Raw genomic sequence first — 25,004 nt, forward strand, 5'->3', positions numbered from 1 at the left:
ACAAGACAATATTGTAAATAATTCTTTTATTCTAATAGCTCTCAATATCTATGAATTTAAAACATTAAGTTTCCTTCAGTTAATAGAGAGTGTACATTGTGACTTGAGGCTTAGTGTAGGCAAAGTGCTCTGAAAAATGGTCCCAAAATAGGGCTATGGCTCAGACACCAGAGATTATATCAAAGGGCACCAGCGGGTAGAAGAGGCTCCCTACCAACAAGTTTCTCAACATGAGATTTCCAAGGTCCCCCCACAAAGAAACAGCAGATGAAGGAAGTGTGAAATGGCTATAGAAGGGTCAGAGGTAGAACAGAGAGAAGTGTAGGAAGGAAAAGTTCAAACGGAGCACAGGGGCTCTTTTGTGATTGTCTTGTCTCTTCTATGGGGACATGAAATAGAGCATCACTAACCTACAAGGCAGGTGATATAAAGGGACAGACCAGGTGACCTGTGTGCAGGCCATGGTATACATGGGTTTTTTAAAAAAATTTAAGTTGTATTAAGAAAATCTATGCTGCATTGGTTCCCTGGTCACACAGTGAGACACCTAAGAATCCTACTCTTTAGGACTTCATCCCTTAGACTCTAAGGCTTAGAATCAAACAGAGAGGAGAGAACCAAGAATACACCTGTTCATAAATATAAACAGTAGTAGATAAGATTGTACTTCTGGACAAATATCCAGAGTCTAAATCCAGAGCTCTGTTTTCATGATGAATCTTTTTCAGAGGTTCTCTATAAGCATTGATTCATTACTTCTGGGATACCATTTTAAGTATTTAGCTATTTCAGTTGTATTGGAATATAGGAGGAGGCAAGAGGCATTATAAGTGGTTGTTTGACTGGATGAGCACAATCAATTGATATATTGAAAAAGAAGCAATATTACACTAGTAAATAACAGTAATTTTTACTAAACACTATCATTTATTAATACCAAAGAGATTTTATTCTATAAGCAGAGTGAGCACAATATTTCACTGTTGACAATAGTGTCATTAATACAAAACTTAGAATATCTTCAAAGTATAATTTGTGCTAACATTAATTACTTCTGGAAAAAATGATTTAGAAAAACCACTTTCAAACTTAACTGATACTTAAATGTTTGACTTAGATTTTGATTTGTCACAGGGCTTTTGTGAAAAAGTTCATTTTTCACATAAACCTTAACAGAGAGATAGGGTAAAAAGGTTATCCCAGCATTCATAGTGGAAGAAACTGGAGATGATAATGTTTGAGGGTCATTTACAAATCTTCATGGAAAGTAAATGGAAACAACAGGCAGGAGCCCAGCATGATGCTCAGGGGAGCACCAGAACTGGGTTCAAGTGAGAGGAAGAGGAATATAATCATCTCAACATTGACATTATCACAAACCCTATCTGCGGTGTGAGTTGTCATAGACTCTGTAAGACCACTGCAAACAAATACAGTTCTCTCCCTTTTACTTTATAGAGTCCATGGATTTCAGAAAATCACCTACCTCTGGACAAATACCTTGCAAAACAGGTTATGAGCAAGCAAATAAGAACTTTTCATGGTGACAACTGAATAGTGTTTACTACAAAAGATACATACTAATATTTGCTTCTTCATTCATAGCAAAATAAATATTTGTGTTAATATAAGTTCATATTTTAACTTTTGTATTAGTTAGGCTAATGGCTGTGACAAATAAACCTAAAGAGGCCAATCACTCAAACACAATACAATTTCAATATTTTTATCAAGTAAACTTTCCAAACAATTTTAGAAAGGGGGGGCGGGTGGGTGAGAAAGGAACTTTATTTCACAAAGTCATTCTGGGAAGCATACAACTGAGAGATCTACCCTCTGCAATACCAGATTACTAAGACCACCTTAGGAAAGAAGCAGAGCTAAAATATAATACAATTACAGACATGAACACAAATCCATAAGCTACATTTAAAAGAAGAAACTGAATGTAGTACATAATACAGGGGCAAACGAAAACAGAGAAACTTTGGCCAGAGTGGCTCAGTTGGCTGAGCATCCTCCCATGCACCCAGGGGTCGGTGGTTTGATTCCCCATCAGGGCACATGCCAGGGTTGCGGGCTCCATGCCCAATAGGGGTGTGTGCAGAAGGCAGCTGATCCATGATGTTTTCTCTCATTGATGTTTATATATCTCTATTCTCTCTCTCTCTCTCTCTCTCTCTCTCTCTCTCTCTCAATCAATAAAAATATGTTTTGTTGTTGTTTTTAAGAGAGGAACAGAGAAAGGACAGGGTTGAGCAACAGATGGGGGAGTTTTCCCCTGCAATGTAATTACAGGGAGAAGGGCTTGTTGATTGTTTGAGGGTGTTTAATCCCTTAGGGAGGCAAATGAAATTCTTCATTTCTTACAATTCTGTCCAGGAGCAGAGCTACTCCACCAGGGAAACCAAAACACCTCCTGCTCTGTAAACCCAGTGGGTGTAGAGAAGGAAAAGTCAGTTGAATGTGAAGCCCAAGCAAGGACTGACTGTAACCAGGCGTCTGATGTAATAGGTAAGGCTGGCGGAAAGAATGTACCAGACAAGGGTCTCAAACATGTGATCAGGGCCCTTGGAGACAGCAATGATGGCCTGGGTTAGAGGTAGAAAGGGGAGGGAACAAGGGCCTTATATGGCGAGGTCAACAGAAACACATCCCCAGGAAAAAATATCAAAAACAGAAATGGTAAATTTAAGTGTTGATATCGGAGTGTGTGATTCTATATTGAAAGAGAGGAAGGTATGGGAGTAGAGAAAATTTTCAGAAAATCAAGATATTCATGAAAGGAGATGAGAAAAACATACACACACAAAGAGACGGAGGGGAAAAAAGAGAAACTTTTGTCAGGAATCAGCATAATTGCCAAAAATGAGCCGAACCAAGAGACTTCTTTTGGGGTGATGGGTGATTGATGCAGTGTAGAAATGATGTCTTATTCAGTTGTACACTTGAATCCTATAAAGTTCTGTGAACTAATATTATCCCAATAAATTGATTTAAATATAAAAATAATAAATACATTAAAATTAACAGTATATAATTTGATGCCATTTTTAAAAGAGAGGCTTTATGTAGGTATACTTCTCTTTGATCCCTCTATCTAGCTTAATAAATATTTAGATATGTTTGGAATCAATCAAAGAAAGAGATAGAATGAGGGTGGAGATATCAGAGAGTGGAGGTAAGAGATAGAGTGAAGATGGGAGTTGATATAGAATGGGCATGGGGATAGCAGGCATAGTGAGGGTGGGCATAGAAGTGTGCTTCAGGTTGGGCAAAGCTGCGCTCTGTGCATGAACTTCACAAGCTTCCGGGTAGGGCCTGGAACAACCCGAAGGTCACACACATCGGCCACACACCAGAGAGACCCGAGTTAACTTAGCTTCTATGTCTTCCTACTGTTCCCATGAAGGGGTTTCCACAGAGTGGTCTCCCTGGCCCCAACCCAAGACACTGCATGCTTTTTTCTTCTTTGTGCAGTGATCGACAGTCAGGACTTTGCAGAATTTACTGATGGAGATGGACCCCCTGAAGCTTCCACCACAGCATTGAACAGGGAGCCAGGTAAGGAGGTGGGAGCTCAAGGCTTGGGGTGCAGGAACCGGAATTAAGAAGCACTGTTTCCTGAGGCATCAATTCTGAGTTCACCCTATACCACGGACCCAGTTTATCCTGGAATCCCATTCTCTGTGTTTATTTTACCTGACCTTTTGGGATGTGCAAGGTAATAAATCATTATATTTATATTTATAAAATATGTGGCCTATTGATCCATAGTTCCTATAAGTCAACCAATACACCTATCTATTGATTATATAGTAGTAATCGGCTAGCGAAGTAGTGAGTTTATTTTAAAACTAATTCTGTGACTATAAAGTGTTGGGTTTATACAGTGATTTCTACAGAGAAGAGATGCTAAATATTTCTTTATTGGAAGGTCATATTGTCATCTAATCACAAAGTTTGAATAGTGTTGAGGGTCAATTCCTCCAGCTCTCCTGTGTTAGCAGAAATGGTTAAGGTGTTTTGAAACCCAAAATGTGGTTTTTTAGAGAGTTCTCCAACAAGTCATGACATATAGAATGACTTTACAAAGGATCTTTGCAAATAGTGTCTTACCTTTTCCTTTACAACAAATCTGAGGAGTGAGCAAGATGGCCATTATTACTCTTGTTTCTAGATGAGAAAACAAAATCATATAAATGTTTCAAATCTTCCACAGAGTCTCACGGAAAAGGGGAAAGACAAGACTAGCTTCCCGGATTTCGTGTTATTTCCTTTGTAAATGTGGAACTCAAAACAGTTATCAAAATGTTGTTTCCTCAATCCTGTGTATAGCGTGAGTGGCCATCAGATCTGCAGCACTTTAGTGTACAAAGTGGTTGCTTTTCCCTTCCTACTTTCCCAGACGTATTAGAAACATGTTTTTGAGCTAAACCCACTAGAAAAAGAGAAAAACACAAATAAAGATGTTACCCAGTCTTGATGTTACAATAAGACAACATTTTAAATAATATTTTTATTCTAATAGTTCTTAATATCTATCAATGTAAAACACAAGTTTCCTTCAATTAATATAGAGTGCAAATTTTGACTTGTGGCTCAGTGGAGGCAAAATGCTCTGAAAAGTGATCCCAAAATAGGGCTATGGCTCAGACACCAGAGATTATTTCAAGGGGCACCAGGGGGTAGAAGAGGCTCCCTACCAACAAGTTACTCAACATGAGATTTCCAAGGTCTCCCCACAAAGAAACAGCAGATGAAGGAAGTGTGAAATGGCAATAGTAGGATAAGAGGTAGAAAAGAGAGAAGTATAGAAAGGTAAGGTTCAAACAGAGCACTTGTCCTTGTTGCCATTGATTTGTCTCTGCTATGGGGAAAGAGAATGGAGCATCACTAACCTACACAGCAGGTGACTTAAAGGGGCAAACCAGGTGTTCTGCTTGCAGGCCATGGCATACATGGATTTTCAAGATTTTTCATGTTGTATTAGGGAATTCCATGCTACATCAATTTCCTGGGCGGGCACACACTGAGACATCTAAAGATCTTATTGCTTGTCCAGTGATCAATAAACTAGATTCTTTAGACTCAAATAAAGGAAGAGAGTTCCAAGAAGCCACCTATTCATGACTCTAAACTGTATCACATAAGATTGTATTTCTGGACAAATATCCGGAGTCTAAATCTGGAGCTCTGTTTTCATGATGAAACTTATTCTGAAGTTCTTTATAATCACTGATTCATTACTTTGGGGATATCATTTTAAGCATTTAGCTTTATCAATCCTAATGCTAAATAAGAGGAAGCAAGGGTCATTCTAAATCAGTGGTTCTCAACCTTCTGGCCCTTTAAATATAGTTCCTCATGTTGTGACCCAACCATAAAATTATTTTCATTGCTACTTCATAACTGTAATGTTGCTACTTTTATGAGTCATAATGTGAATATCTGATATGCAGGATGGCCTTAGGCGACCCCTGTGAAATAGTCGTTCAACCGCCAAAGGGGTCGCGACCCACAGGTTAAGAACCGCTGTTCTAAATGGTTGTTTGACTGGATGAGCATAATCAATTGATATATTGAAAATGTAGCAATAATATACTAGTAAATAATAGGTTTTTTTACTACACACTATCATATGTTAATGCTAAAGAGTTTATATTCTATAAAACAGAGTGAGCACAATATTTCAATAACTGTTGACAATAGTGTCATTAATAGAAACTTTCGAATGTCTTCAAAGTATATTTTGTGCTAATATTAATTATTAATGGGATAAATGGTTTAGACCAGCTACTTTCAAACCCAAATGATACTTAAATGATTGACTTAAATTTGATTTTTCACATGCTTTTGTGAATTAAATTTCACTGCTTTCACAAAACCTTAACTGGGAGATAGGGTAAGTAGGTTATCTCATCATGGTAGTGTAGGAGATGATAATGTTTGAGAGTTATTTACAAATTCACAGGGAAAATAAATGGGAGCACCAGGCAGGAGCCCAGCATTATGGTGCTCAGGGGAGTATCAGAACTGGGTTCAAGTGAGCGAAAGAGAAATATGATCATCTCAACATTGACACTATCTGCTGTGTGAGTTGTCATAGACTCTGTAAGAGCACTGCAAACAAATACTGCTGTTCTCTCTTTTTTACTTTATAGAGTCCATGGATTTTAGAAAATCACCTACATCTGGAAAAATACTTTGCAAAACAAGTAAGAGCAAGCAAATAAGAACTCTTCATGGGTATAAATGAACACTATTTTCTACAAAGGATTCATTTTTGCTTCTCTGATTATAGTAAAATAGTAAAACTAGCGGCCGGGGGAACAAAAATTTGTGTACCCAGAGGGGTCCCTCAGCTCGGCCTATGCCCTCTTGCAGTCTGGAACTCCGTGAAGGATATCCACCTGCTGGCTTAGGCCCACTCCATGGGGAATTGGGCCCAAGCTGGCAGTCAGACATCCCTCTGGTTGCCCGGCAGCACTTGGGGGATATCCACTTGCCAGCAGGAAGCAGGCCTAAGCTGCAGTTGGACACCCTTAGAGCTGCTGAGGAGGCGGGAGAGACTCCAACCACAACCGCTGTACTGGCAGCCATCAGCCTGGCTTGTGACTGAGCAGAACTCCCCCTATGGGAGCACAATGCTCCTGCATTGAGCATCTGCCCCCTGGTGGTCAGTGTGTGTCATAGTGACCAGTCATTCCCAGCCATTCTGCTGTTAGGGTCAGTTTCCATATTACCCTTTTATTATATAGGATAGAGGCCTGGTGCATGGGTGGTGGCTGGCTGGTTTGCCCTGAAGGGTGTCTCAGATCAGGGTGGGGGTCCCGCTGGGGTGACTGGCCAGTCTGAGTGAGGGGCTGATGGCTGTTTGCAGCTGGTCACACCCCTTTCAGGGTGGGGGTCCCCACTGGGCTGCCTGGCCTGCCTGGGTGAGGGGCTGATGGCTATTTTCAGGTTGGCCACACTCCCTTTAGGATGGGGGTCCCCAATGGGGTGCCTGGCCAGTCTGGGTGAGGGGCTAAGGGCCGTTTTCAGGCTGGCCAAGGCCTCCCGGCAATGAAAGCTCCAGCCTCTCCATTTTTTCTTTTTTTCTTTTTATTCTGGGATTTATTTACCTTCTATAATTGAAACTTGTAGCCTTGAGAGCTCAGAGCTTGCCAGGGCAGGCAGGAGGGAAGCCTCCTTCTCGCTCCAGCTCCATGGCACAGCCAGCTGAATGCAGGTATCTGGGGTTTATTTACCTTCTATAATTGAAACTTTGTTGCTTTGAGTGGAGCTCAGAGCCAGCTGTGGCAGCTGGGAAGCTTGGCTTCCTCCATCATTGGGGCAACCAAGCCTCCTGCTTGCTCCAGTTCCGTGGCTGCTGGCCAACATCTTGGTTGTGTTAATTTGCATATAGTCACTCTGATTGGCTGGTGGGCATGGCTTAAAGCATAGCAAAGGAAAGGTCAATTTGCATGTTTGTCTTTTATTAGTGTAGATACATATTTGTGTTAATATAGGATAGTTCATATTTTAAATTTTGTATTAGTTAGACTAATGGCTGTGACAAATAAACTTAAAGAGGCCAATTGCTCAAACACAATACAATTTCAATATTTTTTTCAAGTAAACTTTCCAAGCACTTTTAGAAAAGGAGAGTGGCGGGGAGTTAGGAACTTTATTTCACGAAGTCATTCTGGGAAGCATACAACTGAGAGATCTGCCTTCTTCAATATCAGATTTCTAAGACAACCTCGAGAAAGAAGCAGAGCTAAAATATAATATAATTACAGACATGAAAACAAATCCATAAGCTACATGTAAAAGAAGAAATTGAATGGAATACATAATACAGGGGCCAAAGGAAAACAGAAAAACTCTGGCCAGAGTGGCTCAGTTGGCTGAGCATCCTCACATGCATTCAGAGGTCGCTGGTTTGATTCCCCATCAGGGCACATGCCAGGGTTGTGGGCTCCATGCCCTGTGAAGGTGTGTGCAGGAGGCAGCTGATCCATGATGTTCCTCTCTCATTAATGTGTATATATCTCTATTCTCTCTCTCTCTCTCTCTCTCTCTCTCTCTCTCTCTCTCTCTCTCTCTTAATCAATCAATAAAAATATGTTGTTGTTATTTTTAAGAGAGGAACAGAGAAAGGACAGGGTTAGCAGCAGATGGGGGAGTTTTCCCCTGCAGTGGAATTACAGGGAGAAGGGCTTGTTGATTGTTTGAGGGTGCTTAATCCCTTAGGGAGGCAAATGAAATTCTTCATTTATTACAATTCTGTCCAGGAGCAGAGCTACTCCACCAGGGAAACCAAAACACCTCCTGCTCTGTAAACCCAGTGGATATAAAGGAGGAAAAGCCATTTTTATATTCAGGAGTTGAATGTGAAGCCCAAGCAAGAACTGACTGTAACGAGGCATCTGACGTAATAGGTAAGGCTGACTAAAAGAATGTGTGATGTGAATCCCCGTACTTGGCAAGAGTCTGAGCCATTTCATCAGGGCCCTTGGATATAGTAATGGTGGCCTTGGCTTAAGGTAGAAAGGGGAGGGAACAAGTGTCTTATGCAGCGAGGTCAAAAAAAAAACATGTCCCAGTAATTGGAAAAAATATCAAAAACAGAAATGGTAAATTTAAGTGTTGATATCAGAGTGTATGTTTCTATATGCAAAGAGAGGAAGGTGTTGGGGTAGGGAAATTTTTCAGAAAATCAAGATATTCATGAAAGGAGATGAGAAAAACACACACAAAGAGAAGGAGTGGTATAAAGAGACACTTTTGCCAGAAATCAGCATAATTGCCAAAAATGAGCTGCACCAAGAGACTACATTTGGGGTGATAGGCGATTGATGCAGTGTGCAAATGATGTCTTACTCAGTTGTACACTTGAATCCTCTACAGTTCTGTGAAGCAATGTCATCCCAATAAATTAAGTATAAAAATAATAAACACATTAAATATTAACAATACATATTTGATGCCATTTTTAAAAGATAGGCTTTATGTGGTATACTTCCCTTTGATCCATCTTTCTAGCTTAAATATTTTGATATGTTTGGAATAAATCAAAGAAAGAAAGAGATAGATTGAGGGTGGATATATTAGAGAGTGGAGGTAAGAGATAGAGTGAAGAAGGGAGTTGATATAGAATGGGCATGGGGATAGCAGGTATAGTGAGGGTAGACATAGAAGTGTGCTTCAGGTTGGGCAAAGCTGCGCTCTGTGCATGAACTTCACAAGCTTCCGGGTAGGACCTGGAACAACCCGAAGGTCACACACATCGGCCACACACCAGAGGGACCCGAGTTAACTTAGCTTCTATGTCTTCCTACTGCTCCCATGAAGGGGTTTCCACAGAGTGGTCTCCCTGGCCCCAACCCAAGACACTGCATGCTTTTTTCTTCTTTGTGCAGTGATCGACAGTCAGGACTTTGCAGAATTTACTGATGGAGATGGACCCCCTGAAGCTTCCACCACAGCATTGAACAGGGAGCCAGGTAAGGAGGTGGGAGCTCAAGGCTTGGGGTGCAGGAACCGGAATTAAGAAGCACTGTTTCCTGAGGCATCAATTCTGAGTTCATCCTATACCACGGACCCAGTTTATCCTGGAATCCCATTCTCTGTGTTTATTTTGCCTGACCTTTTAGGATGTGCAAGGTAAATCATTATATTTATATTTAAAAAATATGTGGCCTATTAATCCATAGTTCCTATAAATCAACCAATACACCTATCTATTGATTATATAGTAGTAATCGGCTAGCGAAGTAGTGAGTTTATTTTAAAACTAATTCTGTGACTATAAAGTGTTGGGTTTATACAGTGATTTCTACAGAGAAGAGATGCTAAATATTTCTTTATTGGAAGGTCATATTGTCATCTAATCACAAAGTTTGAATAGTGTTGAGGGTCAATTCCTCCAGCTCTCCTGTGTTAGCAGAAATGGTTAAGGTGTTTTGAAACCCAAAATGTAGTTTTTAAGAGAGTTTTCCAGCAAGTCATGACATATTGAATGACTTTACAAAGGATCTTTGCAAATAGGTTCTTACTTTTTCCTTTACAACAGTCCTGAGGAGTGTGCAAGATGGCCATTATTACCCTTGTTTCTAGATGAGAAAACAAAATCATATAAATGTTTCAAATCTTCCACAGAGTCTCTCAGAAAAGGGGAAAGACAAGACTAGCTTCCTGGATTTTGTGTTATTTCCTTTGTAAATGTGGAACTCAAAACAGTTATCAAAATGTTGTTTCCTCAATCCTGTGTATAGCATGAGTGGTCATCAGATCTGCAGCACTTTAGTTTACAAAGTGGTGATTGCTTTTCCCTTCCTCCTTTCCCAGAAGGATTAGAAACATGTTTTTGAGCTAAACCCACTAGGAAAAGAGAAAAACACAAATAAAGATGTTACCTAGTCTTGATCTTACAAGACAATATTGTAAATAATTCTTTTATTCTAATAGTTCTCAATATCTATCAATGTAAAACCTAAGTTTCCTTCAGTTTATAGAGAGTGCACATTGTGACTTGTGCCTTAGTATAGGCAAAGTGCTCTGAAAAGTGGTCCCAAAATAGGGCTATGGCTCAGACACCAGAGATTATTTCACGGAGTACCAGGGTGTAGAAGAGGCTCCCTACCAACAAGTTACTCAACATGAGATTTCCAAGGTCTCCCCACAAAGAAACAGCAGATGAAGGAAGTGAGAAATGGCTATAGAAGGGTAAAAGGTAGAACAGACAGAAGTGTAGGAAGGCCAAGTTCAAATGGAGCACAGGGGCTCTTTGCGATTGACTTGTCTCTGCTATGGGGACATGAAATAGAGCATCACTAACCAACAAGGCCAGTGACTTAAAGGACAAACCAGGTGTCCTCTTTTTAGGCCATGGTATACATGAATTTTCAAGATATTTCAAGTTGTATTAGGGAATTCCATGCTACATCAATTCCTTGGGCACACACTGAGATATCTAAGATTCCTATTGCTTGTGCAATGATCAATAAACTAATTCCTTAGAATCAAATAAAGGAAGAGAGTCCCAAGAAGCCACCTTTCATGACTCTAAACTGTATCAGATAAGATTGTATTTGTGGACAAATATCCGGAGTCTAATTCTGGAGCTCTGTTTTCATGATGAATGTCTTTCTGAAGTTCTTTATATTCATTCATTCATTACTTCTGGGATGCCATTTTAAGTGTTTAGCTTTATTAATCCTATTGCTAAATAGGAGGATGCCAGGATCATTCTAAATGGTCATTTGATTGGATGAGCATAATCAATTGATATATTGAAAATGTATCAATAATATACTAGTAAATAATAGTCCTTTTTACTATACACTATCATATGTTAATGCTAAAGAGTTTATATTCTATAAAGCAGAGTGAGCACAATATTTCAATAACTGTTGACAATAGTGTCATTAATAGAAACTTTCGAATGTCTTCGAAGTATATTTTGTGCTAATATTAATTATTAATGGGATAAATGGTTTAGACCAGCTACTTTCAAACCCAAATGATACTTAAATGATTGACTTACATTTTGATTTTTCACATGCTTTTGTGAATTAAATTTCACTGCTTTCACAAAACCTTAACTGGGAGATAGGGTAAGTAGGTTATCTCATCATGGTAGTGTAGGAGATGATAATGTTTGAGAGTTATTTACAAATTCACATGGAAAATAAATGGGAGCACCAGGCAGGAGCCCAGCATTATGGTGCTCAGGGGAGCATCAGAACTGGGTTCAAGTGAGCGAAAGAGAAATATGATCATCTCAACATTGACATTATCACAAACCCTATCTGCTGTGTGAGTTGTCATAGACTCTGTAAGAGCACTGCAAACAAATATTGCTGTTCTCTCTTTTTTACTTTATAGAGTCCATGGATTTCAGAAAATCACCTACATCTGGAAAAATACTTTGCAAAACAGGTAAGAGCAAGCAAATAAGAACATTTAATGGTTATAAATCAACAAGTGTTTTTGTTTTTTTTATACAAAAGATTCTTTTTAATTTTTTGCTACTTCCTTTATAGGAAAAACAAATTTGTTTCAATTTAAGATAGTTTATATTTTAACTTTTGTGTTACTTAGGCTAATGGCTATGACAAATAACCCTAAAAGGTTAATAAATCACTCAAACACAATACAATTTCAAAATTTTTTCTCAAGCAAACATTCCAAAAGGTTTTAAAACAGGGAAGGGACTCTATTTAACAAAGTCATTCCGGAAAGCATACAAATGAGAGATCTCCCTTCTTTAATACCAGATTTCTAAGACCACCTTGGGAAAGAGGCAGAACTAAAATATAATATAATTACAGGCATGAACAGAAATCAATTAGCTACATGTAAAAGAAGAAGGTGAATGTAGTGCAAAATACAGAGTGCCAAAAAACACACAGAGAGAAACCCTGGGTGTTGTGGCTCAGTTGGCTTAGCAGCCTGCCATGCACGCAGAAGTCTCTGGTTTGATTTCCCATCAGGGTACTTGCCAAGGGTTGCAGATTTTGTCCCCAATAAGATTGTGTTTAGGAGGCAGCTGATCCATGATATTCTTCTCTCATAGATGTTTCTCTCCCTCTCCCATGTACACTCTCTCCATAGTCAATAAGAAAACATATTTTTTAAAAGAAAGAAATCAGAGAAGCCCAGTGAGAATGAAATATCTTAGTTCAGACTCAGGGGACAGTGCGGGATAAAATATTAATCTACAGGTCATTAGAGTGCAAAAGGCAGATCATGTAGGTCTGAGAAATGGATATTCTAAACCTGGGTTTTCAGAGTTTCCCACACTTTTTACTCTTCCAATTACTATGTCATACACTGAGATCTTTAAGAAATATTTGTTCCTTCCGCAGGGAGAAGTATTGAAGATTCTTTAGGATTCTGTGCAGAGAAGAAGCCACTAGTAACCTGTAGCTCTGCAGTGAGAATTTCTGAAATGTCTTCAAGATTCAGTGCACAGAATAAGCCCCCAGGAGACTGTACCTCTTCAGTGAGCAATCCTGAAGTGTCTTCAGGATTCAGTGCACAGAATAAGCCCCCAGGAGACTGTACCTCTTCAGTGAGCAATCCTGAAGTGTCTTCAGGATTCAGTGCACAGAATAAGCCCCCAGGACCCTGTAGTTATGCAGTGAGAAATCCTGAAGTGTCTTCAAGATTCAGTGCAGAGAATAAGCAACCAGAAGCCTGTAGCTCTGCAGTGAGAGTTTCTCAAGGGTCTTCAGGATTCAGTGCACAGAGTAAGCCCCCAGGACCCTGTAGCTCTGCAGTGAGACACCCTGATGTGCCTTCAGGATTCAGTGCACAGAATAAGCCCCCAGGACCCTGTAGCTCTGCAGTGAGAAACCCTGATGTGCCTTCAGGATTCAGTGCACAGAATAAGCCCCCAGGACCCTGTAGCTCTGCAGTGAGAAACCCTGATGTGCCTTCAGGATTCAGTGCACAGAATAAGCCCCCAGGACCCTGTAGCTCTGCAGTGAGAGTTTCTCAAGTGTCTTCAGGATTCAGTGCACAGAATGAGCCCCTAGGACTCTGTAGCTCTGCAGTGAGAAACCCTGATGTGCCTTCAGCATTCAGTGCACAGAATAAGCCCCCAGGACCCTGTAGCTCTGCAGTGAGAAACCCTGATGTGCCTTCAGGATTCAGTGCACAGAATAAGCCCCAAGGACCCTGTAGCTCTGCAGTGAGAGTTTCTCAAGTGTCTTCAGGGTTCAGTGCACAGAATGAGCCCCTAGGACTCTGTAGCTCTGCAGTGAGAGTTTCTGAAGTGTCTTTAGGATTCAGTGCACAGAATAAGCCCCCAGGACCCTGTAGCTCTGCAGTGAGAAACCCTGATGTGCCTTCAGGATTCAGTGCACAGAATAAGCCCCCAGGACCCTGTAGCTCTGCAGTGAGAAACCCTGATGTGCCTTCAGGATTCAGTGCACAGAATAAGCCCCAAGGACCCTGTAGCTCTGCAGTGAGAGTTTCTCAAGTGTCTTCAGGGTTCAGTGCACAGAATAAGCCCTCAGGACTCTGTAGCTCTGCAGTGAGAGTTTCTGAAGTGTCTTTAGGATTCAGTGCACAGAATAAGCCCCCAGGACCCTGTAGCTCTGCAGTGAGAAACCCTGATGTGCCTTCAGGATTCAGTGCACAGAATAAGCCCCCAGGACCCTGTAGCTCTGCAGTGAGAAACCCTGATGTGCCTTCAGGATTCAGTGCACAGAATAAGCCCCCAGGACCCTGTAGCTCTGCAGTGAGAAACCCTGATGTGCCTTCAGGATTCAGTGCACAGAATAAGCCCCCAGGACCCTGTAGCTCTGCAGTGAGAAACCCTGATGTGCCTTCAGGATTCAGTGCACAGAATAAGCCCCAAGGACCCTGTAGCTCTGCAGTGAGAGTTTCTCAAGTGTCTTCAGGGTTCAGTGCACAGAATAAGCCCTCAGGACTCTGTAGCTCTGCAGTGAGAGTTTCTGAAGTGTCTTTAGGATTCAGTGCACAGAATAAGCCCCCAGGACCCTGTAGCTCTGCAGTGAGAAACCCTGATGTGCCTTCAGGATTCAGTGCACAGAATAAGCCCCCAGGACCCTGTAGCTCTGCAGTGAGAAACCCTGATGTGCCTTCAGGATTCAGTGCACAGAATAAGCCCCCAGGACCCTGTAGCTCTGCAGTGATAAACCCTGATGTGCCTTCAGGATTCAGTGCACAGAATAAGCCCCCAGGACCCTGTAGCTCTGCAGTGAGAGTTTCTCAAGTGTCTTCAGGATTCAGTGCACAGAATGAGCCCCTAGGACTCTGTAGCTCTGCAGTGAGAGTTTATCAAGTGTCTTCAGGATTCAGTGCACAGAATAAGCCCCCAGGACCCTGTAGCTCTGCAGTGAGAGTTTATCAAGTGCCTTCAGGATTCAGTGCACAGAATGAGCCCCTAGGACCCTGTAGCTCTGCAGTGAGAGTTTATCAAGTGTCTTCAGGATTCAGTGCACAGAATAAGCCCCCAGGACCCTGTAGCTCTGCAGTGAGGAGTCCTGAAGTGTCTTCAGGATTCAGTGCTCAGAAAAAGCCACCAGTAGCCTGTACCTCTGCTGTGAGAACTTCTGAAGTGACTTCAAGATTCAGTGCACAGAATAAGCCCCCTGGAGCCTGTACCTCTGCAGTGAGAATTTTTGTAGAGTCTTCAGAATTCAGTGCACAGAATAAGCCCTCAGGACCTTGTAGTTCTGCAGTGAGAAGTCTTGAAGGTTCTTCAGGATTCGGTGCCCAGAATAAGCCCCCGGGAGCCTGTAGCTCTGCAGTGGGAAGTCTTGAAGGTTCTTCAGGATTCACCGCACAGAATAAGCCCACAGGAGCCTGTAGCTTTGCACTGAGAATTGGTGCTGATGAGAAGGGTAAGGACTGCCGCTGCTGGGCTTTAGGACATCAGGAGTCTGAGCTCAGAGCTCCTGTTCCTCTGAACACACACCAAGGCCTGGGAGCCTATTACTGCCTTGATCTCATGCCATTTAAAAAAATTATTTTATTGTTCAAAGTATTACATATGTTCCTCTTTTTCTCCTCTTTACCCCCTCAATTTTTAACCCCCCTATAGAAAACTGTAAAGAACAAAATAAACTAACAAACAAAATAGGAATTGACCCATAGATTCAGAGAATAGACTGACAGCTGTCAGATGGGAGTTGGGGTTGAGGGACTGGGTGATAAGGGTAAGGAAATTAGCAAAGGGGAAAAAACCCCTCATACATTGACACAGACAGCAGTATTGTGATTAACAGCAGGAAGATGGAGTAGGGGAGGTACAAGAGGGTAAAGGGGGAGGGAATGGTGATGGAAGGAGACTGGACTTGGGGTGGTGAACATAACGATTCAATATACAGATGATGCATTGTAGCACTGTATACCTGAGACCTGTATAATTTTATTAACCAATGTCACCTCAATAAATTCAATAAAATTAAATAAATAAAACTACAAAGAAAGAAATCACTCTAAATTGAAGCTTAAGATAGCTCTAGTTGAATGGCAGTGTGTCTTACTCCTGTATTTAGACATAAAATTTCCCAATGTGATGGATTACATAGTGATGTCCACCTACTCACCACCTATTCTGTGAAGTGGGAGAGTCAGCTATTGGTTAAATTTTTCACAAAACTGTTGAAAATTAAATAGACTCTAATTATTGATAGAAGAAAAAGCTTCTGGCTATTACTATCAAATCCATTTATAGCTTCTGACAATGATCCCCAACATAACATTGGTCTTAATAGTGATACTAGAGGCCCAGTGCATAAAATTCGTGCACTAGGTGGGGTGGCGGGGTCCCTCAGCTCAGCCTGCATCTTCTCACAGTCCGAGATCTCTCTCATAGTCTGGGACCCCCTCACTCTTTACCACCCACCTGCTTGCTGCTACTTACAGCTCAGCTCACTGCTCCTTAGCGCTGCTGAAAGCAGGACAGGCTCCCACCACCACCACTGCACTTGCCAGCCATGAGCCCCATCATTCCACTGATTCTTTCAACGTTTGGTCAATTTGCATATTAGGGTTTTATTATACAGGATTTAAATGTCTGCAAACAAGATATCTATTTATGCTTACAACAACCAAAATGTTAGGCCAGATAGCTGTATAAGATTCACAACTCTTTTGGTTAAGGCTTTGTTTTCCTTTACTTTCAAAACTTGTGAACATTGAAAACAAGTCTGTTTAGGGAAGGCAACCAGAAAAGACCTAAGAGCAAATGGAACAAATAGCTTTCTTTGCTACACAAGTTTTGTTCAAATATTTTTGTTTTTACTCAAAAAAATAATATGTTGGGATTTTAGATGATACTCATTAAACATTCTGCATTTGGTGGGTTGGGCTAAATGGTATAAAAGGTCAATGGCACAAGTGCAATGCAAGTGTATTTTTATGCAAATAAAAGGATAAAGTAATTCCACTATTCTTTGAGGGGCTAGATGAGGGGACTATGACATCTCATAAAAACTTAAGACCTAGCCCTGACCAGTTTGGCTCAGCGGAGAGAGCGTCAGCCTGCGGACTGAAGGGTCCCAGGTTCGATCCCGGTCAAGGGCATGTACCTTGGTTGTGGGCACATCCCCAGTGGGGGGTGTGCAGGAGACAGGTGATCGGTCTTTATCTCTCTCATTGATGTTTCTAACTCTCTATCCCCTCCCTTCCTCTCTGTAAAAAAAATAAAAAATAAATAAAAAAATTCAATAAAATATATTTTAAAAAAAATACTTAAGATCTGGACAGGATAGGATACCTGTTCCTATCCCTACATGAAATGAAGTACTAAGGTATTCAAGGTGTTTTTCAAAGTCCTATTGAGAAATAAAGGAAAACTCATGGCCAATCCTGGACTCCTCAATTTAATAGGTTTTTAGTTATTTCAGAAGAAAGAGAGAATCAATAAATGAAACACCCTTATAAACTTAAGGCTTCTGCACTATAAATTAGCTAAGATCTGTAACCTCTATTTATTTATTTCTGTTTTCTCACTACCACCTATTTTTTTTTTTAGGTACTATGCATCTTGGGAAAAAATCTACTTTAGAAAAGGCTGAGAGGAAAAAAAGTAAGAGTGAATAGATTTTGCTTGCTTTTGATGTAGAAATGAGTTTTTAAATACCAGAGTTTCATCATTATTATTATTTATAATATTGCGGTAGGTAGAATGATGGCTTCTCCAAGATGTCCATGCCCTAATCCCTGGAACCTGCAATCTGTTATCTTACATGGCAAATGAACTCTGCAGATTTAATTCAATGAGGGACCTTAAAATGAGGAGATTATCTTGGATACTCTGGGTGGCCCCAATATACTCCCCTAATCCTTAAAATGTGGAGAACCTTTCTTGGCTAAGGAGAGAGGGATAAGTGACTATGGAAGAACGGTCAGAGAGATGTAATATTGCTCGCTCTGAAGATGGAAAAAGGGAATAGGATATGTGGGTGACCTTAAGAAGCAGAAAAATCAAGGAAAAGATTGTCTCCTACAACCTCTAGAAAGGAATGAAAGTCTGTTACAAACTTGATTTTAGCCAAGTGAGGCCATTCATAATTCTGACATTAATTGTAACATGATGAATTGTGTTGTTTTAAGCCCACTATTTATAGTAAGTTATTATGGCAGCAATATGAAAATAATACAGACTTTGGTTCTTAAAAGTGGGTTATGAATCTAAAACATTCCTAAAAATGTGGCAATGGCTTTGGGAAGTGGGTAGAGGCTAGAAGAATTTTAAGTAGAATGATTGAGAGAGAGAAAAAAAAAGCCTAGATTGCCTTGAGCAGTTTATAGAAATGTGGATGCTGAAGACCTAGGGAGGACTCAGAAGGAGGAAAAACATGGAAGAGAACATCTATGTTGTCTCAGAGAATTCATAAATCATCCTGAACAGCACAAGTATGTAGGAACATGGAGGTTAAAGGTGTGACTGGTGAGGGCACAGAAGGGAATAAAGAACATGTTTTTGGAAATGTGAGGAAGATGATTCTTATTATATAGTGACAGAAAGTGAGCAAAATCCTGTCCTGCAGATATATGGAAAGCAGAACTTTCTGGATCTACACTAAGGAGGTTTCTAGGTGATGAAGATGCAGCTGGTTTCTGTTTTGCTGCTTAAAGTAAAATGTGAGAAGAACAAAAAAAAAAACTGACGGGAGGGGAACTTCTCAACAAAAAGAAATCAGGACTTGATGATTTGGATTGTCTTAGCTTACTGCGGCTACAAATGATGCTAAAATTGAGATTCTCTGTCAGGTTAAGTGTGCTCTGTAGAACAACCAAGAGTGTGGCTGAACAACTTTTTGCTAGAGCCTCGGAAGCAGCAAAAGATCAGAATATTTATTCACAGAAAGGTTCTTTGATGAGACTAAGCATGTAACTCATAGATGTCCTCAACCATCTCAGCTGAACTAAAATATAGATATGTGTTATATAGGCAACATCTGTGGAGGAGCCTCTTGTCTAATGCAGCAAATCCCCATGACATACATGGGAGACCTATAAGGTTCTTGAGAATTTTATACCAACAGAAACAGAGATGTCCATGTCTAGTCTCTGGAGCCTCTAATCTGTCTCTTTAGATGGTGAAAAGAGTTTGAAAATGGGATTAAGGGCATAATAAGGGACAATTATCCTGGATAATCTGGGTGGCCCCAGTCAAATCATGTAGATGCTTAAAATCAGAAAAACTCTCCTGCTGTGCAGAGAGGGCTTTGTGTCTATGGAGTAATGATCAGAGATGTAAACGGCTGTGTTTTAAGATGGAAGCAGAAGGCAATGAGTGAAGAAATGTGGGCAGCACTTAGAGCTGGAAAAGGTAAAACAAAAAACAGCAAAAAAAAAGATTTTGTTTCTTACTATAGTCTCCAGAAAAGAACAAAGCCCTGTGGGCACCTTGATTTTAGGCCAGTGAGACTCTAGTCAGACCTTTAGAACTGGAAGATAAAAACCTGTGTTGCTTTAGGTTACAAAGTTTTTGGGAATTTATTACAGCCACAACAGAAAACTACCACCTTTCATAAGATTAAAAAAGAGAGAGAGAGAATATTTTACCTTTATATTATTACTTTACATCTTTTAAATCAGCAATTTATATGTTTTTAAATGCTCACATTTGGTTGCTTTTCCATTTTAAAATCTATGAACTTTGTGGACTTTGTTGGATATCTTCTCAGATTTTTTTCTGCCCAGGTATTAACATAATTAGAATTATATTATTTATCTGATTTAATCTATTTATACTGTTACATTTCCCTTATTTTAATCAGTATATCAAGCATACATTTTGCCTATTTAACAGTGGATACTTTTATTCCATTCCTGTTTTAATTTGCATTACTATAATTTTTTAGTGTAGTTGAGCACTTTTCACTGGTTATTGGTCATTTGTTGCTCTTCTACAAATGCCTGGTATCTGTCTTACCAGTGTTGCTGCTATGTTGGTTATTTTTTAACCATGCTGTCCAAGAATAGGTATGTTAATATATTACATGTTGAATTTTGAAAATGTATATTGTGAATATTTTGTCTCATTTAATGTTAATTTTTAGGTTTTTAATTGTGTTTTTTTCCTAGAGAAGTTTGAAAAGAGCCATAATAGAGAGGTGTGTGGACAGGAGGAGACGAGGTCATAGTGTTAGACAATCAGAGCATTGGACGTAGCTTTTGATAAAGAACACACCATTGTCAGAAAGCAATAGTCCAGCTAGCCATGCAATTTGAAGATTGCTCTAAAGTTACCTGAGCTCCACTTTTAGCTTTGGAGAGAGCTGATGTGGAGAAGAAATCAGGTAAAACAATAGAACACAAATATCAGGCAGATCCATCTCCCTTAAGTTACCCCATCATTATCCTCTCTGCCACTGAGTCAGAGCTCAAACAGGAGCTGCATGCACAGTGTTTGACTTTGTCTCCAGCTACCTAACTGCAGTGGAAGAGCATAGCTGGGGAGCTTCCTGCAGAACATGACAGCACCTGTATGTTTCATTATCATGTAAGAATCAAGGGGACTGACTGGATTGGGAGTTAAGACAGTTTTTTTGTTGGTGCTGTTAATCCTTACACAAGGATATTTTCCTATTGATTTTTAGAGAGAGTGGAAAGGAGGGAGGGGGAGGCAGAGAGATGGATAGAAACATTGATGTTAGGGAGGCAAATTGATTTGTTGCCTCCCTCGAGTACCACAACTGGGGCCTGGATGAACCTGCAACCCAGGTATGTGCCCTTGACCAGGAACCAAACCTGAGACCTTTCAGTGCGCAGGCCAACACTCTACCACTGAAGGACACTGGCCAAGGTGGGAAAGACAATTTTATTGATGCCTGGTATCTCTGGTGAAGCATTCTGTTTGATGTGAGATTTGAGAGGTAAAATCTCTGGTTATGTATCAAAAATGCCACTGAAAGAAAGACTTTGAAACTCTGGAGATCTGTGGATTAAAGTTTTCTAAGTTTTTATAGAAACAAACCCAACATGGGAGGAAGTTTTACATGTACAATTGTAAAATGAAATAGACTGAAGAATATTCTTTTTTAGGGTCAAGAAAGCACAAAGAAGAAAATGCGAATTTTCACTCTGAAATATTACCAGTGACCTGTGGGAAGATAGAAGGCATGTTATATGTTAAGAAGTTCAAACAAGGTGAGTTTATGGTCTACTTTAATTTATAATACCTATATGAAGGAATCATATATAGTAACGGAATTACCCATTGTTCAAGGAATTGAGGCCCCACTGTGGCCTGATAGAAAGAAAGGATCCCTAAGATGATATTTTTATACTTTTAAGAAATGGTGCTTATTAAGTGCTCACTCCCACATGGAAGTGTCCATGAGAATACCCAAAGAACCAAAGAGAAGTGCAGCAGCATCTGTCTATGGGAGGAAAATATTTCATATTTTACTTTTTATCAGATATAAAAGAAAAGAGGCCTTCAGTGCCCACCTTAATATCTTATACTCTTTCTAGATAACCATCACAGGATAGGGGGTTTGATATAGTGAGAACACCACAGAATTTAGAATCAGAAAATCTAAGGCCTGGTTTCAACTATGCCAAGAGTGACTGAGTAAAGAATACTTCCACCCGGCCAGTGTTGCTCAGGGTTTGAGCATTGATTTATGAACCAGGAAGTCATGGTTGGATTCCAGATCAGAGCACATGCCTGGGTTGCAGGCTCGATCGCAAGTGTGGGGCATGCAGGAGACAGCCAATCAATGATTCTCTCTCATTATTGATGTTTCTATCTCCCCCTCCTCCTTTCTTTCTAAGATCAATAATATTTTCTTAAAAAAGAACAGTTCCTGAGCCTGAAATTTCTAATCTAAAAATGGGATAATAATTTAAAAAAAAAACTGCCTCATGGTGTAACTTTGAGAGTTAATTTACATCATAAATACAAAATGTTCTGTGATTTTTAAATTATAAGGCTTTGCAATTATTGTCTATTATAATAAACTTTATCTGAGATTCCTCTTAATATGGCAGTGAACACCAATTAACATAAATGTTTGCATCATAACTATTTTTTAAACAACTTTCCTGAGATATAACTCATATATCACACAATTCACCACCTGCAGCATAGAATTCATTGTTGGGATTTTTGTTTGTTTCTTTCTTTTGTATTTATAAGATTATGCAACCATTATCAAAATCTAATTTTAGAACATTTTTTTATCCCCCACTAAAGGAATCACCATGTCTCGCAGTAGTCAATGCCCATGCCTACCTCACCCCACCACTCAACCCTAAACAACCATTAAGAAAGGAGACGAGTTTTATCAGTATTATCTGATCTATAAACTGGACTATTCTAAGCATTTCATATCAATTAACTCATGTAACATGTGCCTTTCTGTGACTGGATCTTTCACACAACATGATGTTTTCAAGGTTCATCCATGTAGTAACATCCTACATAATAAAAGGCTAATATGCAAATCGACCAAATGGCATAACGACCAGTCACTATGATGCACACTGACCACCAGGGGTCAGATGCTCAATGCAGGAGCTGTCCCCTGGTGGTCAGTGCACTGCCACAGGGGGAGCAACGTTCAGCTAGGAGCCAGGCTCACAGCTGGTGAGCACAGTGATGGTGGCAGGAACCTCTCCCACCTCTGCGGCAGTGCTAAGGATGTCCAACTGCTGGTTTAGGCCCATGGGGAGCGCACTGACCACCCATGAGGAGCAGGCCTAAGCCATCAGTCGAACATCTTCTGAGGGCTCCCGGACTATGAGAGGGCACAGGCCGGGCTAAGAGACTGCCCCCAAACCAGGCGCTAGAACTTCATGCACTGGGCCTCTAATTTATTATATTCCCTTCTTTTTACTGTCAAATAACATAATATTCCATGGTATAGATAGGCCATATTTTGTTTATCTATTTATTAGTTGGAATTTTGCTACTCTTTCGCTATTATAAATAGTGCTGTTTTGAACATTCATGTGAATTTTTTGTGTGAACATATATTTTCAATTTTGGGGGGAATATACTGAGAAGTAGAATTGCTGGGTTATATGGTAATTCTATGTTGTACTTATAGAGGAAAAACTAAATTATTTTCCATAGTACTTCACCAGTTTATATTCCCACGAGCAAAGTCTCAGGGCTCCAATTTCTCTACATTCTCACCAATACTGGTTATTATCTGTCTTTCTTATTACAGCCATCCTAGTGCATATAATGTAGTACCTTATTATGGTTTTGATTCTCACTTCTCTAATGACTAATGTTACAACTATCTTTTATGTATAACAATTTTCCACTGAATGATATTTCACAATTAATGTCCATTAATTCAGGGATGGAAAAATCTTTTCTCAATAATGACCTTAAATTTAGATGTAAAAATGGTATAATACAGGGCACAGATGTTGCCATAGTGCCATTCTGAGCAGCAGAGACCTCACCTGAGATCTCAGTCCAACTTGAGTTTCTGCTTCCACACTGACACAGGGTCATCAGAGAGTCTGGCCTGTCCTCTATCTCCAGAATTCAATGACAAGTTGAAATCCTTTCATTGTTCAGAATCACTTCTTTTCTTTGTAGATAATTTTGGAATATTTTTATAATGTTGATTTTGATGCTAATAGTTACGTATTTTTTGTTGCACAACTGTCAAAGAAATGTGTGCATGAAGCAGGAAATCTCATTGGAGGGGACTTACAGGCTGGGTTTGGGGATTCTGAAGTCTGAGAGGGGAAGCCAGATTCTCCTGCTAGTGATCTTGAGCCTAAATTGGGTGACTCTAGATCCAGTGTGAAGGGAGGCCAATGTCTGAGCTCTGAGGACAAAGAGATTTCACAATTAACTTGTCTGGATCTTATAGGAACCAAAAGAAAATGTATAAGAAGCCAGGATGGAAATTGGTTCAACCCTAAGGAATTTGAAGAGAAAGCGGGCTACGGAACCTCAAAGAGTCATTGGAAGACCCGTGTGTGCAGCAATGGAAAGACCCTAAAATGTCTGATGAAGGTATTCCGGTGATGGAGAGGGGATATGCCTTTTTTTTTGTTTTACCCAAAGATAAAGTCACCATTTTCTCACCAAATATATGTTGAGTTATGGCTAGAGCTCTGAGGCTCCTAACTTTATCTTTTTCCTTGGGAGAGGTGCCTGACCCTCAGACCTCAGTATAAGGCATCAATTTATTACATCAATTTTTCAAATGGGATCTGTTGGGGTAGATGCAGGAGCCTGAAGAAGAGATAGGTCATTCTGACTCAGGTGCTTGCTGACAACTTTAGGCACTGAAAGAAAGGAGACAGTCCACAAGTGGGCATAAGGAACTCCAAAGAAAGAATGGTGGGAAAACCAGAACCACGACTAATGTGGCTCTATGGGTTGAGAAAGACGGATTGTGTATGATATGGCATAATCCATCCATTGGGATTATTTGTGGAGTGATTTAATGCCAGGTTAAAGAGTTTAAACTAACTCATAGTATATGCAATGCAGAATCAGGGAGTCTCCCGAAGTGTGAAATAGCATCTTTAAAACAGTATTTCAGACAACATTGGGCCTAGAAATGACTTCACTATAGTGACCCTACAATGCTCAGCTCCAGTGTCACCCCTCTCTGAAAATTCCCTGATTCACCTGCTTTGTTATCTTTTCCCTGGGTTCCCTGAGCCCACTGTTAAGGCCCTTCTCATAATGTTTTATACATATCCTTTCATGCAATCCCTTGTTCTCCTAGACCCCTCTAGGGTTTGTACATCTTTGTGTGCCCAACATTGTCCAAAGCACCTGATACCTGTAGGTGTGTTGGTTGAATAGCCTTGGTGTGAGAACATAAGCTTGAATGGCACTAGTGTGAATGGAAAGGAGGTGAGAGGTGTCAAAGAGATTGTGAAGGAAAACCTCTTAAAACTTAGTAAAAAGGCACAAGAGTAAGGAAAAAGTTTGTATGGGTGAACTGATGAATGCTAGAATAAGTACAGATGAGGAGAGGGAGATGATGTCTCATTTAGACACCTTGGTTTGAGCTTACAGTGAGTGGTACATCCAA

The 25,004-nt window shown here is 40.2% G+C and overlaps 1 protein-coding gene across 11 annotated transcripts in view; it reads left to right on the plus strand.

Annotated features, from left to right (window-relative positions):
- Positions 1 to 25,004, plus strand: part of LOC132238321 (nuclear body protein SP140-like protein) — an 89,674-nt gene that overhangs the window by 13,287 nt on the left and 51,383 nt on the right. For 3 of the 11 annotated variants that reach the window (XM_059703453.1, XM_059703447.1, XM_059703448.1), the window contains 11 exons: positions 1,459 to 1,512; positions 2,383 to 2,514; positions 3,481 to 3,564; positions 6,165 to 6,218; positions 8,280 to 8,426; positions 9,408 to 9,491; positions 11,875 to 11,928; positions 12,858 to 15,365; positions 17,504 to 17,557; positions 21,025 to 21,129; positions 23,823 to 23,968. In XM_059703453.1, the coding sequence (XP_059559436.1) occupies positions 1,459 to 1,512; positions 2,383 to 2,514; positions 3,481 to 3,564; positions 6,165 to 6,218; positions 8,280 to 8,426; positions 9,408 to 9,491; positions 11,875 to 11,928; positions 12,858 to 15,365; positions 17,504 to 17,557; positions 21,025 to 21,129; positions 23,823 to 23,968 (3,422 nt within the window). The remainder of the gene's footprint in view (positions 1 to 1,458; positions 1,513 to 2,382; positions 2,515 to 3,480; positions 3,565 to 6,164; positions 6,219 to 8,279; positions 8,427 to 9,407; positions 9,492 to 11,874; positions 11,929 to 12,857; positions 15,366 to 17,503; positions 17,558 to 21,024; positions 21,130 to 23,822; positions 23,969 to 25,004) is intronic. The other 8 variants (XM_059703455.1, XM_059703457.1, XM_059703456.1 and 5 more) reach the window with 6 other exon arrangements.

This window comes from Myotis daubentonii, chromosome 7 (genome assembly GCF_963259705.1).
Source record: "Myotis daubentonii chromosome 7, mMyoDau2.1, whole genome shotgun sequence".
Classification (NCBI taxonomy): domain Eukaryota; kingdom Metazoa; phylum Chordata; class Mammalia; order Chiroptera; family Vespertilionidae; genus Myotis; species Myotis daubentonii.